Source organism: Garra rufa, chromosome 16 (assembly GCF_049309525.1).
Source record: "Garra rufa chromosome 16, GarRuf1.0, whole genome shotgun sequence".
Classification (NCBI taxonomy): domain Eukaryota; kingdom Metazoa; phylum Chordata; class Actinopteri; order Cypriniformes; family Cyprinidae; genus Garra; species Garra rufa.
The window spans coordinates 33,006,987-33,025,710 of record NC_133376.1 but is presented as its reverse complement, the minus strand read 5'-3'; the positions used below and the strand labels follow the sequence as shown (position 1 = coordinate 33,025,710).

Genomic DNA, 18,724 nt, shown 5'->3' with positions numbered 1-18,724 from the left:
CATTCTCTCGCGCTTTCTGTCGTACTGCCCCGTCTCGTACAGACACACCCGTACGCTGGGTTTCGAACAATTGCATGAGCGTTTTGCATAATCTGTACAACTGAAACAAGGTGACATGATTGTTTTCTCCAGAAAACGCAAATCAGCAATGCTAAGATTCAACATCTGAGGCGAGAGTCGCACAATCAAAGTCTTCCCTTTCTTCCAAATATTATAATCTCTTGTTCTTACGCATTCATTTTCACCATCCCCCCATTGTGGCCCCCTTTTTTCCCCCTTCCAAAAAAAAAAAACCCTAAATGTGTGGAGGCTTCATTTTTCACTCTCCCCAAGCGGCTCTGTTGTCAGAGAGGAACCCTTAGGAAGTCTTTATTTCTGCCAGGCAGGGCCTCTCGCGTTCCTCCGGCTTCTCCGGCCGTTCTCATGGCTGTCCCCCCACCTGCTGGGACCCTGATCCCAGGCCGAGCTGCGCTTCAGCAGGGGACAATTACTATCCCGCTCTGCCTTTGATCATCTGACCACATGGAAGCACAACAGCTGACCACATGTTTCAACAGACAAGAAGGAGGAGAGGGGAGAAGAAAAGGGTGAAGAAAGAGGAGAAGAGGGAAAAGCATTTGCCTTTCATTCTCCGTCGCACACTGCACACTAGAAAAAGGCCCATTCCGGGAGCGGTTGTAGCGCTTGTATAATTCTCATGATCTTTGGTGTGTGGTAAACGCCTGGGCTTTTATTGTCACGATTATGTCTTTGGATCGGAGGAGAAGGCTTATTACAGACATGGGGCGGCCGCATGTAAAGTTTCTTTTTGAATTTGCCTCGTCTCATTTACTGAAGCTAGCGCCGAGTGCTAGAGAAGTAATTTGAGGCTGAGCTTGTAAAAGTGAGTGCTAATTCTTCTGTCATTGTCAGCCAAATTGTCTCTGAGCCAGCTGGGCCTCCGCATAAATGCTCGCTGTGGTCAATATTGAAAGCGCTTCCACACAAAGTCAAAGCCACAGCCACAGAGCTTTCAGTGTGCTAACATACATGCTTCTCCAATTGTAGCTCCTAAATGGCAGAAAGCCATACGAATGAAATTGACCCAAATTTCTACATACATCTAAATGGCAATTACGTGTAAAAATGTCCACAATAAAGTAAAGAGCTCTTTAAAAAAACATATTTGCATAGTTTCTATAGAAATGCACTCTGTATTCAAGTTCTTAAATTATTTTCAAGAAAGGTTTAAACTTAATGACTAAATTAGTGGTGTGAAGTAGTAACATTTTTGTAAGACACAAAAATGTACCGTTTTTCAGAACAAAATTATAAATGATTCATTCATAAATATCATTTTTGTCACACAGCATGTCATTATATGTCCTAAAGTAACCTCGCCATCTCATAAAAAGTTCAAAATATTTGATATCTTAGGAGACTGAATGACCTGTGATTTCCTGTTTTATTATTATTTTCTGCATCTTATGATTTTGTTGGTCCCACACATGGCTTTGATTTTGCAGATAAAAGTGTTTCAATTAGCAGTGAGGCAGTTTTGTTATTTTTGTTAGAAATCATCAGAAAAGATTAAGCCAAAAATACTTTTTCATCTTTTCAAGATTTTTATTTCCCTTTAATGAGGCATTTTTCTTCATTGTGATTTGAGAACTGTTGCTTGTTTTGATACCCCAAATGAGGGTGTGAGCTCAGCATATTTTTTCAGAGTATGTGTGGTTGCATGTGGTACGCGTGTTATTTGTCGCAGCATGTGTTCGTGTTTTATTTGTTTGTGGTTGTTATTTGTGTACATATCCAGTAACTGTGTGTGCATGGGAATGGATGTTGTGTATTTCTGTTTGCGTGCCCACTGAAGCAAACCTGAGAGGTCCTGGGATGTGTTCGGGGGGCCGGGGGTGAGGCAGCCAGGCCTTGGGGAGCTGTTTGTTTTGGCCTGTTTGCTGGGGATGGCCTCCTTGAGTGTCCCTATTGTGCAGCAGATCACTTTACCACATTAAGGGCGCATGAAAAGAAGCTCTTCACTGGCACTTGGGCCCTGGCTGGAATAACAGGCAGTGTTTTGACTGGCTGCCACCTTCTATTCTGACCGCTCTGCCGCCCAGCAGACGGCTCCCGTCTCAAAGAAGCCTGGGAGGAGAAACGCACAGATAGTCACAAGACTCTTACTCAGCAAACAGTTCAGTTAGGTAATGTCACAGTTTCATAGTGTTGTAATAATCGTTTTCATTTTGAGTTCTTTTATAATGAATAGATACTAAACTATTTTTTACCTTTTTTTTTAACTGAATAATGTATACATTTGTTATTTGACGAAACATCATTACGTGTCTGACCCCCTTACGGGCCCTTTGTGCATTTTTACCTAGTTCATAATCATTTTATCCGGCAGTTAAAAATAATTAACAAGTCATGCTCTTTTGTCGTCCGCCATTATGAGTCCTCCGTCTAGCAATGAAAGGCTTTGCCATAAGCACAGTCACATAATAGTGTCAAAATCTATTTTAAAGTGCAGTAATTCAAGGGTTTACAAGGCTCCATAAAACCTCAACATGCCCCAGTAATGAGAAGCATGAATGGAAACTTGGAGAGTTCTTCGTGGCCCCAGCAAAGGCGGGAGACCAAATGCAGGACACACGGCACAAAGCACGGGGGCTGTAACAAAGAAAGCAAGGACAGACAGAGCTCTCGCTGAGTGAAGACAAGCACACATGTTGCAAATATTGGACAGACCTTGTTGCATGGTTGAAGTGATGCAAGCGCTAGGCTATCTGGTGTACAGTCTGCAATTTGAGCTTTACGGTAGTTTTTCCAATGACTCCAATGACATGTATGAAAAAAAACAAAAAACACCATAAAAATTACAGTTCAAACTTTTGGGATCAGTAAGCATTTTTTTTAAACCAACCAACCAAACAAATAGATATAAATGAAATATATAGTATATGTTACAATAAATTGACAGGGAAATGTACATTTTTAAAACATGCTGTTTTTTTTAACTTTCTATTCTATTTTCTCATTTCTTAAGTACTAAATCAGCACATTAAAATGATTTCTGAAGGATCATGCAACACTGAGGACTGGCGTAATGATGCTGAAAATCAGCTTTGCATTACAGGAATAATTACTTTTGAAAATATATTTAAACATATTATCCAGTTGAAGTTAAAAGTTTACATACACCATGCAGAATCTGCAAAATGTTAATTATTTCACCAAAATAAGAAGGATCATACAAAATGCATGATATTTCTATTTAGTATTGACCTGAGTAAGATATTTCAGAATAAGGCGTTTACATACAGTCCACAAGAAAAATATTTTGTTACCTGAATGATCCACAGCTGTGTTTTTTTTTAATGGTAGTTGTTCATGAGTCTCTTGTTTGTCCTGAACAGTAAAACTGCCGGCTGTTCTTCAGAAAAATCCTTTAGGTCCCACAAATTCTGTGGTTTTTCAACTTTTTTGTGTATTTGAACCCTTTCCAACAACAACTGTATGCTTATGAGATCCATCTTTTCACACTGAGGACAACTGAGGGACTCATATGCAACTATTACAGAAGGTTCAAATGCTCACTGATGCTCCAGAAGGAAACAACGCATTAAAAGCTGGGGGTGAAAACTTTTTGAATTTGAAGATCTGGGTAAATTTCACTTATTTTGTCTTCTGGAAAACATGTAAGTATCTTCTGGAGTAGCTTCTGAAAGGCAGTACTAAATGAGAAAAATATATGATATTTATGCAAAATAAGAAAAATGTAGTACCCATCTTCATTCCGTTAAAAAGTTTACACCCCCTGGCTCGTAATGCATTGTTTTCCCTTCTGAAGCATCAATGAGCTTTTGAACCTTCTGTAATAGTTGCATATGAGTCCCTCAGTTGTCCTCAGTGTGAAAAGATGGATCTCAAAATCATACAGTCATTGTTGGAAAAGGTTCAAATACACAAAAATACTGAAAAACCAGAGAATCTATGGGAGCTGACGGATTTTTATGAAGGGACTCATGAACAACTATCACTTTTATCAATTTTTTTATCATGTATTTTATATTTACACTTCACAGAAACTTTAGTTTCTCTTCAGGATTTAGCACTTTTCAAAACATGAGTGGATGTAACTGTAGAGAACCTCTCTGTGCTCGTACAGTCGTATTTCAGACTCCTTGCTGAGTTTACACTTGCTAGAGATCTCATAACTCCACATGTGGTCGTGGCAAGTAAAAAAAAAAACTGTGATATCATGTTAACTTCAGATTGTACACACCTCTTTACTGTTCCCAGGACCCGTGCATGAGCAGGTCAGATGCAAATGTGTGAACAGTTATGCTCTGCATGCTCTTCTGAATCAGTCTTCTCTTGTAGTTAAAACTTTAACAAATCTATTAGGCGCTTTCAAAGTTTACACGCACACAGTGCGCTCTCTTTAAAAATAAATGGAGGTGTCATGATCCATGCACTCAGAGTGCTGACATATGAGGTAGGCCTGCGCTCCAGCGCCTGTCTCCAGGATGTCCCCTGTAAAGTCTCCAGAGACGGATGCCATGAGACATAATTGTGTGTGGGAAGTCTGGATGCTGCGCTCATGTAGTTACAGTGTATCAGTGCGCTGTTGTTTGAGTTGCTGTGTATTGTGGATGTAGGGATTTTAAATTCAGCCAGTACAAATTATAATTGACGTTAAGCCGTTTATGCTGCTGAAAACAGCCTTTGACTACAAGCTAACAAATGTGTGGGTATGGCCAATATTTGATTTACAGGCTGAAGCCTGAAATCCATTGTAAATCACCAGAGAGAAATGGCTTTCAAAATGTTATTACAGGAACATTTAATGTTATTATTGGAGGTCATAAATGTTTCACTTTTAGAGCATCTTGGCAGCCACTCCTGCATTTTTGGCCATTTGCCTCCTACCACAATGTTTTTGATGGCTAGATGCACTGAAACAGATCCAGAATATATGTGAATATTGTACACATGCATTTTTAATTTTCAGAAACTGATTTCATATTGTGCATTTTACTCTTACTCTTGGTAAGAGTAAAATGCCTCAACAAAATATTCTTCCTGATTCAGCAGAATGTAAAAAGCTGTCTTCATCACACTTGAGGTATTGCTGGGTAGTTATAGAGCTTATTGTGTTTGTTCACTTAATGGCTACTATAGGCAATAAATTATTTACTTTCTGTACATGTGAGAGTAGTAATTACACAGCTGTCCCTGCCTCTCCTTCAGGTCCCAAGGTAGTCTCAGTGGAGAGCATGTCATCCCATATTAATTAAAAACATATCAAGTCAGTCGTTTTGTGGGTTGCTGTCAAACTTTCCAATTTGAAAGGGCGTTATGCAGGGTGCCATTAAATATCTGTGGCGTTAAGTTTTGGAGTTTGTGTGGATAGCTTTAATTTTGGGATGCAGCAACTTGCCGTTGAGTTGACATTAAAATAAATATTTTAAATAATTAGTGACTCCGAACAACAATTTCTTTGTTCTGCCAATCCGCTGGCCATCAAAAGTCATCCAGTATAGAGAAAATTGCTTAAACAATTATATAAATAAATAAAAGCATGAAATAGCCAGGCTTTTTACTCATCAGCCTTTGATTACTTTTAATTGGAGAGCAATTTTCTGTGCAAAAAAAACAAGTATGTGTGTGCAGTAAAGGAGATGACAGGTCTAATGGTTAATTGAAAAGAAAATGTGTCAGGCAGGAATAGAAAGATATGAATGCACGTCAGAATGACTGAAACATGCACAATAAGAGACAACCAATCTTCAATCTTGTCCGACCGGTGTTTAACATCTTTAACCTAATGCTAGTTTCCATCACATCTTAAAGCACTAAACATTTTACCTCTGAATCTTTTACGTGCATGCCATATCTACTTTCTCCCGCCGCCCCAAGTAACATTTCAAATAACCTAAGGATGGATATAGAAGTATTACTTCTATATTCTAGATGAAGATATATAATCAGTCACTATTTTGACATTTGGATCCCCTGTGGGAGTCTGGTTGTTGCCTAGTGCATGTGACATGCAGACCAGTGAGAACTGAAGCGGCTCAGACTGCAGCTGCGGTTAATGTATGTTATTAAAGGGTATAGTAATTTTTCCTGAAGTCTTGCAGTTGGGGGTGATGAGTATCTCTTAATGTTTCTTCTTAAGAGACCATCGAGAGAGAAAATGTTTCTGCGCAGCCAAATGTGGAATTGTAAAGTGCATCAGGAAGAAATAAGGCTTTGTCAAACAAATGCATCTATTCTATTTTTGAATTGAAACATTTGATATATAATTTTTTACAGACTTGTTTCTGCCACTTTTTATCCATAGATGTACTCTAGAAGTTATTTTGACTCCTCCCTTGAAGTTTAATTTGTGGATGTTGGATTTGTTCATTTTGATGAGAGGTCTGATGGATGTGTAGTGGACCAAAGGATGTACATCAGCTTTCCTTCAGCCGGATCTTACAATGAATGGTTTGAGTTTGAGTTTTTTTTTTAATAGGGTCCCACTCTCCCACTCTCAGGGGGAAGCTGGAATTAAACATGGATTAATAATTGACATGGATTAAACCTTAATCTACATGTTCTGTCTGTCTGTCTATGTCCTATGTTCAGACAGTAGTCTGTCTGCTGAACTGTCCATGACTCAGTATTAAAAATCCCACTAGTGTACAAGGTGTTTATACAGCGTAGAAGCTTTTAATTTGTAGAGATGAAACTGTTTTGATGATTTGCTTCCAAGATTTCTTTTTGGCTTTGCCTGTCAGTATTGATTATGATTAGTTAAATTATCGTTTTTAAGTGATCTGATTAATTTTTGGCCATTTAAACTTGATCTGTTTGCTTTAAATGCTGTGTTATTCTTATCTTCCCAAACATTGTTCAAGTTCATTCAGAGGAAGAATTGAGAACGGAAAAGAAGCCCTGAAGCTTCTGCTAAAGCAGAGGGCAGTGTTGTCACTTAAAAAAAGTGGCTTTATCGATATGAGTGTATATGTGTGTGACAAATGCAGAGAATTATTAGCAATTTCAAACAGGAGTAGCCTATAATGCGCAAATAAGTTTAAAAAGCACTAAGCACAATATAAATCACTGCATACATACATAGCCCTTTTTAATTTAGCAATTATAAAAATGTTCTGTGAATGTAGCATGAACATTAGCCCCCTTCTGAGCTATTATGCTGGCTGTCTGGTGTTGCAATTTTACACTTCACTGACTCCGACATCCAGTCTATTTGAGCCCAAATGCCCCAGATTTCACCTTATTTAGGTGATGTATCAAAATCATTCAGGGCGCAGGCACATTTGGCGAAATTAAAACAAAAAACGCAGACATCATTTATAAATAGGAATAAAATTTTCTCCCAAAACGTGCTGATAACTGAAAGCAAAATGTAGGCCTAGCCTATATTGCGAATTTCACGGACAACTTGTGTATTTTATTTACATTATTAGTGTTCGGGTTTTTTCCTCAAACTTAAAGCTGACTTCGTGTGAAATAGATGCTCAGTTCATATATATTGACTCATATATTTCTCATAAAGTGAGCTTTGAATAAATAAATATTCAGAATATATTAGTCGGAAAACACACTATTGCTTCAGCATGTCTAAACGTTAAGACGTGGCGTTTTACATGATGAGCGGTTTACTTCACGTTCCTGTTAATTTATGATGTAATCGGGCGTCGAATGTAGGAACGGCGGCATATTAAATTAAACAACCAGACTGGCGACATAATGTATTATTAATAACCTGAGGGAAAACTCTTCTGGTAACTTAGTGGTTAAATATCATGCTGCAGATTTTAAGAGTTGAATTGGATCTGTTTTAAATGTCCTAACTAAGAATACGATGTCTCACTATATAACCTAATGTAAGAAAGACGTGTAAATGAGCGTTTCTTTTGCCCATGATTAAACTATAAACTTTTAATCTGAAAGCTTTAAACGAATGAATTTTACTCCTTCCTCACGTTTTCACTTAGCCTACCAAAAAAGCAGAACGCTTTCGAGTTTTCTGAGACAGGGAAATTGCAGCAATCTGACCTATAGTGCATGATTGAAGTTTCTTTGACATTCATTTCGAGTGAGTTGCTCAAGGACTTGCCAAGTGAATTGTTAATAACTCTATGCTCTGACTTTTCTTTTTGTGAGAATTACAGGGTTAAGCCGGCTGCCTGTGACATTTATGACAAACATTGACAAAGTATGGCGTGACTTAAAAACTATTTAGTTTTACAGAAAAAGGTGCATCTAATGCAAGCTCTTACATAAAATGTACATTTCTACTGCACGGAAATGCGTGTATGATTATTATTGTTGTAGTTAGCGTTGACTTCGAACGGCTGTTTAATGCTTTGTTTTGTTTAAAACGTTAAATCGCATTATCTGTGAATTCAAGTCGCTCGCATTTTTGGGTGCAGGTATTTAAGTCAGAGTAATAGCGGTTGCTTGCTACCTGTTTTGCATTGGAATATAACGATTATGTTGTTTTGCATATGCTTATCAGATATTAAACATACAGGATAATATTCTTGCAAAAAAAGTGTTTTAAGTATTGCGTTGAAAAAAATGCCGCTGGAGTCTTCATCAGCCTGTTATATAAGGCAAAGTTTTTTTCTCACTTAGAACTTGGAAATTAATTAACTGGTTTTCACTGATGAGATGATTATTTGTCTTTCAAATGGCTAACTTGCTTTGCTTTGAATTTGACAGCCAATTAACTTACCTAGGTGGTGATCTTCATATTTATTTACAAAATGAGAAACTTAGATTTTTATTAAACATAACTGCAGTGTCATGTACCCTCAAGAAAAAGTGATATTGATTGTCAGTATTAGATATTGTGATTGCATTTGCGAGACTGCATGGTTAAGAAACAAATTTACAGGAACTTGTGCTCTGTTCCTTCGGTTTTAGGGGGGAAAAATAAATAAAAAGAGCGATGGCAAAGTATGTGATCCGTTTTCTGTAATGCCCCTCAAAATGTACAGATGAAACCGGAAAAACAATTACACAGGAGATTGGCCCTGGGGTATTGAGAGGTAAGCAGCATGAAGGGTTGGATTGACTCTGGTGCACCTTTGGACCTTGCATTATCCTGGCATGAGGTCTCTTTGGCAATAGCCAAGCAATTTCCAACAGCACCTGGCCGCCCACCCCCTGATAGCCTCTATACCTGTGCGTACCCACACACACGCTTTAAAGTGTGCATAATGACTTTTTGTGATACCAAAAAAAAAGTGAGTACACAACTATTTTGAAGTAGCCTCAGGCAATAAATCATTACCTGCATGAGCAACAGTCTGAATCTTCAGTATAGAACTGCTTGTATCTTGTTCAGTTACTAATATATAAACAGTAAATTATGAAAAACAAAAATTGCATATGACTTGACCAATTAATAAACGTCTAAGTTGGGATCTTTCATTTGAAAAGACTGAATATTGAGGAGTCAATAGTCATGTTAGGTTAGCTGAAGCAGAAGTTATACTTTCTGTCCCAATTATTATGCCTTTGTATATTGTTACTTAAGTCTTAGTATTTATTTAGGCTTCCAAACCACTAACCTCTAGCACCTGCTCTCTCGCCCCCTGCAGCCCCTGACCCTTGTTTGCAGGTGACCCTTGTTCCTAGCTCTGTGAGTCCTCTGTTAATTTGATAAGTGATCATGATGGCAAACCAGTGGAACCAACTTTTAGATCAATAATAATTCTATTATTATTAATATCTAATATTATTAATATAGCAGTTAGGGATGTATACACATTTATGTAAATACAGAACATTTTCCAAGCTCCAGCTGAACTGAGCTATTTTAGATTCAGGTGATTTTATGTCTTTCCTCCTTAAAACAAATAAACACAACTCCCTTAAAGTTTAGGTAAAATGCTTAATATTGATCACTTCTGAGATTATTGTTTAATTTGATTCCAAATGTATTCACAATCTACATAAAATAAATGTTAAAACTCGATGAATGAATGCAATGAAACCGAAAATTACACTGCAAGGATCAGGGGTTTTCTCCAAAGCTGGACATTAATGCACCCATTTGGATTGGAAAAAAGAGAAATAAGCTACGATATTTAATATGAAACTAATTGTGCTGACCTTGGTGTCCCTGGTCGCCTACATAATTTTTAATTTATATATACTCCTTGCAAAGTTTGTAGATACAAACGCTGGAGGAGGACTGCCTTCATTGTGACAGAAAAACAGTTGTACTCGCTCTCTTTTAAGGTGCAAATTGATTCGCAGCATTCTTATTTAAACATCCATGTAGACCCGCAAATAATACTTTAAACTATTTCTGGAGTGAGAAAAGTATTTGGGTCTGGGAATTCATCCTACCCTGTCTTTTGCTTCGCACGTTATGAGAATATAGCTTGTGACGTCTAGGTATAATATATTAACGTCATCATAGTAAAAGGTTCGTCCTAAAAGCCCCCATAACTCTTTTTGTATGTAATAAAGTGTTACACCTAAATTTCCCCTGTGCATCACCGTCTACTCTCATAGTCTAAAACATAATCGCATGGGTATGCATTTCAGTGAAGGAAACATAAGCAGTTTTCATAGGCGCCGACTTTGATGACGTTTTTTTATTAGGTTATTAGGTTTCTTTATGGTTCCTTGTTAAAATGGGCCTGTGTCCACTGAAATTAAAAATAATAATTATCCTTTGTGTTTTAATCTGCCTGTTTATTTCGCAAGTAAGTAGTTTCCAGTTATCTATCTATCTATCTATCGCCTCAAATATTGAAAACAAGCTGTTAATATGACGCGAATTTTAGAATGCAATTTTCCATCTGAATCTGTGCTAACAACCCGTGGAAAATAAGGCGATACAGTGCATAAAATGTCCACTCGCATAACAAAAACGACGAGGAAGGAACAAGTTACAGGTTTGCTTATAAATAAAAAAACAGTTAACACTTGTTGGACTTCTGGCAGTAAAATCGTCTTGTCTTTTTTTTAAAGTACCTGAAAAAAGCCCATATTTATTCCAGTAGGTATGTAAAGCGTAAATCAATTTAAACGCAAACTTTACGAATCATCAAGGTAAATGACGGCTCCATTTGCCTTTCGTTTACATTACAATGGGCTTGCAGCACATCCAAAGTAGATTTTGAAAGGACACATCCTGGATTAACAGTCATATTGAGCACCTTTGCATATTCATCGCTTTTCCTGCAGGTGAATAAGCATCGGTAGATCGCATTGAAAAGGGTTAATTGACGTGCAAATTGTCTGTACCTTCCACAACACTCTTGTATTGTTTGGTAAATAGCGAATTAAAGACAAATACAGCCAAATTCACTTATCTTATAGCGTATTGTAGCTACATAAGCACAAAAAAACGTTTTTTTTTGTATAAACACAGTCAAAATTGTAGATAATATTTTATCTATTATTATTTTTTCTACAAGTAATGCTGTAACTTTGAGTCTACATTCTTTCTTTTTACAACAAGGGGGAATAAATAATTAGGTAGCCTACTATTTTTTTACATTGCAGCGGAAACCGTTTACGTTGACTACCAAAGGCTCAACTTGTTTGACGGCATTGGATTCATGTCTGCATCTCAGGGCTGTATGTGTGTGGCGATGGCGTATTTGGGTGTTTCTAATGTTTAAAAAGTAAAGTATAACGCGAAAAAGCTATAGCTGGTGGTAACATGTAGTGCTGACTGCATCCCGCCACGTTCAAGGTAACTCCTGAGTTTATTATGATCGCGCACGCAGTTGCGTGACAAAAAGCGTTTGGAACCTGCTCGTGTCGGTTTATCCTCTTAGACAGTGCCACCCCGCTTAGCCAGCAAAGCAATGAGATTGAGTGTGGCTTCAGGGAGGACTAGGGAAAGGACCCTAAATTAGTATTAGCCAGAACGCTCATCCAACCCATAAATACTTGAATGCGTCTACCTAATACTTATCTCAGTGTTAAGTTCTAAGTTAAGTAAAATGTATGTAAGCCTATTTGATAACATTTTCTGTTAGACTACATGTTAATTAAACCAAACCCCTACCTCACATTTCTCATATCTGCTTGTCCAACATTTTATTTACAACGGATCTTAAATTCATCCGGCAAACAGCCGCTACTTTTCAAACTCCTTCCACGTGACTGCAGTGCCGACGTATTTTCTAATCGTTTTCAGTGTTCGTAATAAACAGCCTGACGTTCTTTAGACAGGTTTTGTTCGAGGACAAAACCTTCTCTTATATTAACGCTACTATAGTTTTGGTTGTTCGGGACAGCTTTAAAAAATAGACGGGAAGAAAAAAAAGTCGAGTGTGCCCATTTAGTCAAGCTCAGCTGGTGTTTCGGGGTGCCTCAGCAAAACAGCCAGCGCCATGTTGTGACGTCACCTCGTATGTCAGATAGACTCCAGCCGATGGCGTGAGGAGAAAAATGTTGTGTGAAATAGAAAAAACTGCGCTTGCGCAGAAATCAGAAAAGATTCAGTTTAAATGAATGTGTAAAACTGTTTATATTTGAAGATGGGGGTGGGTTTGATATGAGGGTGGAGTCTATGGGGGTTGGACTAAAATACTGCATACCAAGCGAGGAAGGAGAAAAAAGCCCGGCAGGTCCTCAAAAAATATTGGTTGCCTATGTAGCCTATAAATCGTAAACTTGACTCAGTGAAAAATATTTTGCGTGTTCACCACTTTTACTTTTATTGTTTCGTGTTTCTATATAGCGGGTTAATTTTGAATTATTGTTTCAATAAATATAAGGCTATTAAATACTTTGCATACGGTTTCTATCATTTGTTTTAAATTCTGCAGCAATGTCTAAATTGGTGCTGCACTGTTAGGCTATATATTTTAATTTAAAATATAATAAGTCTTTTTGTAATGCTGTGGAATAAAAAAAATGCACATTCTGCCACTATAGTACAATCTTTCTAGTTTTTACCACACGTTTTGAATGAATGTCTGCCAAGCCCAGCCTACATAATTGAAATCGAGAGAATAGCTTAGCGTATCTCGGCAGAGAGTTTTCAAACTTAAACTTAGCACCGTTCTTGCATGTGTACTCCCCACGGTCCCAAGATCGGTCCTTAAATAATTATGTGCTAAAAACGGCTGTAAGCTGTGTTAACGTTACACAATTTTGAACTTTTTCGTCCCTCAAAGAAACAGGATGCTAAGATGGCGGCATCTTGCTGTCAAGTTCAAGTGTGTTGCTGCTTCGTACGGCTGGAGTAGGGCGTATGCTTTAAGTTCATGGTTAGAACCAGAGTAAAAGAGCAAAATAAAGAAATGAAAAAGAAAAACTGAGGTCTTGATTTGTGACATTTCAGAATTGGTTTTAATTCCAGTCAAAAACTTGTTCACATTTTGTCATAAATAGTTTGTTAAACAAACCAACAAACAATAACCCTACTTCGAAAGAAAGTACAAGATTTTGCTGAATTTTGAATAGGTATGTTGAAGTAACATCGTTTGCCTCGAAAATGGCACAGTGACACAGTTCATCAGTTAAACATGTGCTTTTCAGGAATAACTTGATGCGTGACCCATTTCCACGAGAAAATGTCACAGAATCACATTCAAGCTCCATTTGTACATCAGATCTGTATGAGATCAGGGCTGAAGATACATCGAAGGTGGCTGAAATAAATCTTTCTTTTAACTTAACGTATAGAAAATAGTATATAAAACATATATTCATTAAATTATTTAAATAAACGTATTTATATATCACGTTACTTACGAGGTACTGTATTTTTTACGTTTGTTTTCAAAAGTAGTGCTGGTGGTTTGAAATCATGTTCATAAGCACAATATATTTATATGCATAATTTTAGTCTCTTAAAAAATATGTAACAATGCAACGCTGTAACTCTTGGTGTCACTGAACACATATTTTCCCTCACTTTTCCACCTTAAAAAGTTCTAGTACTCTTAATACTAAATTTCATTCACACATACAGTTCCACATCTGGAGAAGTTATTCACATAAAACAAGCAAATGTGTAATCAAAGTTTTCTATATGTTATACCACAGTACTCATAACAAACAACACGCTATATTCACAGAAGAACTACATTTAAAACAATGCAAACTGACAGACAAAAAGTTTTATTTTGAGATTACTGTTGTGACAGATCATTGCTCCTCTTTGACACATTAAACACAGACTTGCATCCACAAAGACAGTTCTGGAACCATCAAAAATGGAATACCATACTGATTCAAATGGCTGTACCTCAAAACCCAAGAATATAATGTCTTTAACACTGTCACACGAGTTCAAAGTTGATGCATGAATGAAAGCTATGCTATTGCATGGTGTATCTGGTCAAAAAATTGGCGTGTCGATGAAAACACTGGTCAGTTGGCCTCTCGAATTTGTAAGTGTTCCTTATAGAGATATGGTCTATACTCTGATGCTAAGAGTAAAGAAAAAAAATACAAAAGAAGTTATTTTGATAAGAACCAGATAGTCTCGATATCATGGCTGATTCATCAGTGATTTTAAGGAGGAGGGGGAAAAAAACAATGTTTTTATTTCTTTTTATGCCGGTCCTCACATGAACTTTCGTTGGAAAATGCATACTTGAAACTATAGATCATGTCATGTCATAATATTAATATAATTAATACTTTACGACCCAGATAAGACACATATATTGGTTAAAAAAAGATACAATCGTATCGTGGGAACTTTAGAACTGACTCCCTTTTTCATCGTTAAAACTGGTTATTGACTCAAAACTGTACAGTCTTGTTAGAAAACATTTCCATAAATATCATTTAAGAGTCGGCTCTTTCGCCGATAATTAAATTACAAATTGATAAATATGGCATCATGGATATGTATTTACATCATTATTAACAAAGGCAACGTTATATTCAAAGGTAACAATCGTAAGCTAATACCACATTTCTCCACCTGAAAACGGACTTGGACAACAGATTTGACTCCATCAAACAAGGAAATACATTCACGAGTAGGCTATATACTTATTTATGATTTATTATTTTTTGTTCAAGTTCAAGACAAAGACTTTGGCACGTTTCTTAAGACTGTCTGAAGTTTTAACAATCAATCAAAAGGTGATGTGAGTGTCACCTTAATATAAAACACCGTGAAATATTCTTTCTTTGCCATTATTTTTAAATATTTTTTTCAGAAAATACATAAAATGAAAAATAAAATAATCATCTGAAATCTGAAAACTAAAGGAAAACCATTTATTCTTAGAAAGTGTTATTTTGTTATTTTATGCCTTGCTAGTTTTCTTCGAACCCGGAATAAAGTCAAATTTCGAATCCTGAGAATGGACGAGGCCTGCTGGCGAACTCTCATCTTTTCCTCTTGTTTCAATGCCATTTTGTACGCCATAGCGTAAATAGTTTTTTAAAGGTTAATTCAACCTTTTGGTCCACCATTTGAGAGTCTGCTTGAAGCTTCAAACGTACCATTCGTTAAAATTAGGTGGTAGTCCATCGCTGTGTGCAGATGTATTTTGCACTGCAGACGTGGGTGTTTTTGTCGGGTCTTCAGTGTTCGCAGAAACCAGCACTGGCGGCGTGGATGACTCGTATCCAGAGCTAGCAGCTGGAGACGACTCTGAGCCTTGTGATTCGTGTACCTTAAATTATAACGGGCATAGATGTATGACACACAGGCAGGACGAGGAAATAACACTCTTGTACTACACCTTATGTTTAGGATTTATGAATTATTTGTGAATCAAAATACAGAACATTATCAGGCCTGTGTAAAATGAGTGTAAACGCACTGTTAGTATAATGCATATTATGTTTATCTAAGGGGTTACAACATTTTTAAAAAATATGTATCTACGTGATTTAGGCTATCTGGCAAATGTTTGCAAAATCAGAAAATGGCCCTTACCTTCATGTGTTTCCTGAGAGAGCTGGGGTGTGTATAGGACTTGTCACACACTTTGCAGATATATGGCTTGTCAGATGTGTGCACGTGCATGTGCTTTTTCCTGTCGCTGCTGTTCGCAAAGCGCCTGTCGCAGCCGTCGAACTCGCATTTAAATGGCTTCTCACCTGCAAGTGAGAGCAAACACTGAAGTTTTAGTAATATAACTTTTTAATGGAGCGGATGCTCAGTACAACTTTCAGTTATGTAATGTGCCTTTCTAAATTAACAGGCCGTGTTGCGCTCACGCTAGATGCTTTGATTACCAACATATCACGCTCCTTGAGAGTCCTTGCTGTTATCCTTTATTTTATTTCACCAAGAATCTTTATATTCGTTTTAGCAAACCAACAGGCCATGCATCGTCGTGTAAACTGTGTGGCAATTGCTGAACAATTTTTTGCACACGTTACTTGTCTGCCAAGTGTAACCATATAGTCTGCTCAACAGCTTGCTTTACATTTCATGTGCATCTCGAAAGGGGTCAATTATTTAGGCACAAATCCAGCCATCAAACTAAATGCACTTCGACCACTTCATACTTTCTCAGACCAATGTAAAGCATTTTATTCATGCATCCACAATACACAAACCCCATGCTATTTCTAACTTTATAGCCACAAGCATCAGGAATAGCTTCACAAATGCAAGAGGACAGTCCATTCACAAATTCGCTCCACAACAACGCATGCAGCTTTGCATTTTAATTTTTCTGTGTTATTCATCTCCTCAAAGAGGTTGCAATGTGTATATAGCCTACATTTCAACAAAACACATATTTTGCTTAACCGAAAAATAAGAGCATAAGAAACTAAATTTCGTAATAACGGTCATGTGATCAAAATAAGCTTTGACCAATGTAATTAACTTCTCCAAACCTAAAGTGTAGTTAAAGTAGTTGTGGCATTTTCCCTCCATGTTAAACTTTATATTACATTTACTTTAAAATTAATTTACAAGAAATTGCACTTGCTACTTTTATTTTTTTTTTAAAGAACTGCAATTTACTTATAAATAACTCCGCTGGAATATTATTAAATTAATACTTATATTTCCAAAAAAAAAAAAAAAAAACAGTGGGTAATCAAAAGAGGGGGAAATACGAGTGCCTTACCTGTGTGAGTTCTTTTGTGAATTTTAAGATTTTCTGATCTTGCAAAGATTTTCCCACAACCAGGGAACGGACAAGGGAACGGTTTCTCTCCAGTGTGCACTCGGATGTGGTTCACGAGTTTGTATTTGGCCTTAAAGGATTTCCCCTCTCTCGGGCAATCCTCCCAGAAGCAAACATGATTACTCTGTTCTGGGCCGCCAACGTGTTCCATTGAAACATGTGTCACCATTTCATGCATTGTGCTGAAAGTTCTGTCACAAGTCTTTTTGGGTCTGTTCATCTGATTCTCATCTATCCACTTACAAGACAATTCTTGCTTAATAGGCTGCCGCATGTATCTGAAGAAGGCCCCCGGACCGTGGTGTGTGGGCACGTTCATCCCCATGTTCATATTAATGGGATGGTTGTAGTTATGGAGCTGAGCTGTGCCGTAAGGGTCCGTCCGAGGGCTTGCCACAGGTCGGTACGGATCTGGACGGCCAAAAATGTCCCCGCGTAAACCCAGGTGCATTTGACTGTTTACAACATGTCCTCCCGGTGATGTGTGGCTCACGCTCTGGTCGTGAAGTCCAGGAAACAACAGATGTCCCGGGTTGTCCGAAATTCCGGGGGGCCCATGTAGACTCCCAGCAGAAGCGGCAAAGATTCCATGCTGGGCGCTCGGCGGTGCGGTCTCTCCGATGCCTGCGCCCCTGTTTCTGAAGAGAAAGTCCCTGGTTGAATTGAATGCTCCACCGGGGTAAGAACCAACTTGTCCTCCGTGGTGGTGTCCGAGCGCGGCTGCGTATCCAGTAGCTTGCGGTGTGAACGCTGATGACTGGCTGGAGGCGATATCGTGAGTAACGGGACTTATCTTGAAGGCAGCCGAGTGAGATGAATCTGCGAAGGGACTGAGCCCCAGTCCGGGGTCTCGGTTTCCCAACTCATGGTGTCTAGGCGTTCCGAACCCCCCTACTCCTAGTGAAGGGAACTGAGGAGCGCTATCAAGAAGCATAGTCATTGGGCTCAATCAAAAAAAAAAAGCAAGTAAAAAAAGAAAGAAAAAAAACGTGAGAAACCCCAGTTTAGTGGAGTGAAGTGGGTAACGGTAAACTGAGCACAATTTCACGTAAGCTCGAATAAAGAAACCTTGAATTGGAAAACGAAATGATAATCCCGGGTCTCGGTAAACGGGAGAAAAACTCCCGTAACTGGGATCCGTGAGAAAGAGGATCAAACTTCCCCCCCTTTCCAGGCGAATGATGTCCTTGGACTGATAAAGTCAATCACTCACTCCTTGCACATAAATGAGCTCGGGAGGCAGCTCTACGCTGTCCAATGAAAGCACAGCGCTTTCTTAGTCACGTGACAGCTAGGAAAGGCGCTAATTGGCTGCATGTTCGTTGATTGGCATGGTTTAGTATTGAAAATGGCAGTTCGTTTCAGTGAGTAGATTTGATTGGTTGCTGTTGGCATTATTTGCAGGTAAAGCAACGGGACTTTATTTCGGTTCAGTAAGAAAGGCTTGTTTATTTCCCGTGCTTAGCACGTCAGCTGTTCCCAAAGTTACATAAACTTTCAGGAGTTGTTTGACAATTCATTTCTTAAAATACAATTTTGGTGAGCCTCTTTAAAAAGCTAAGAAAAAAAAAAAAAAAAAAAAAAAAAAAAATATATATATATATATATATATATATATATATATATAT

General features: G+C 37.9%; 1 protein-coding gene and 1 long non-coding RNA gene across 2 annotated transcripts in view; one reads left to right on the top strand and one right to left on the bottom strand.

Annotated features, from left to right (window-relative positions):
• LOC141288850 (uncharacterized) overlaps positions 1-18,724 on the top strand; it is a 90,079-nt gene that overhangs the window by 35,554 nt on the left and 35,801 nt on the right. The window lies entirely within an intron of this gene.
• On the bottom strand, positions 14,984-18,274 carry zic3 (zic family member 3 heterotaxy 1 (odd-paired homolog, Drosophila)). Its single transcript, XM_073820870.1, has 3 exons — positions 17,037-18,274; positions 15,887-16,050; positions 14,984-15,620 (listed from the first exon to the last, which is right to left on the bottom strand). Exons 1-3 carry the CDS (start codon positions 18,034-18,036, stop codon positions 15,438-15,440), a joined length of 1,347 nt encoding a protein of 448 aa, XP_073676971.1. The 5' UTR covers positions 18,037-18,274; the 3' UTR covers positions 14,984-15,437.

Bases quoted from the DNA above. Each gene is read 5' to 3' on its own strand.
- zic3 (XM_073820870.1), bottom strand. From the start codon at position 18,036: ATGACTATGCTTCTTGATAGCGCTCCTCAGTTCCCTTCACTAGGAGTA. The intron at 16,051-17,036 runs GTAAGGCACTCG...TCTCACTTGCAG, and splicing joins TCACAAAAGAACTCACACAG to GTGAGAAGCCATTTAAATGC. The intron at 15,621-15,886 runs GTAAGGGCCATT...TTATAATTTAAG, and splicing joins CTCTCAGGAAACACATGAAG to GTACACGAATCACAAGGCTC.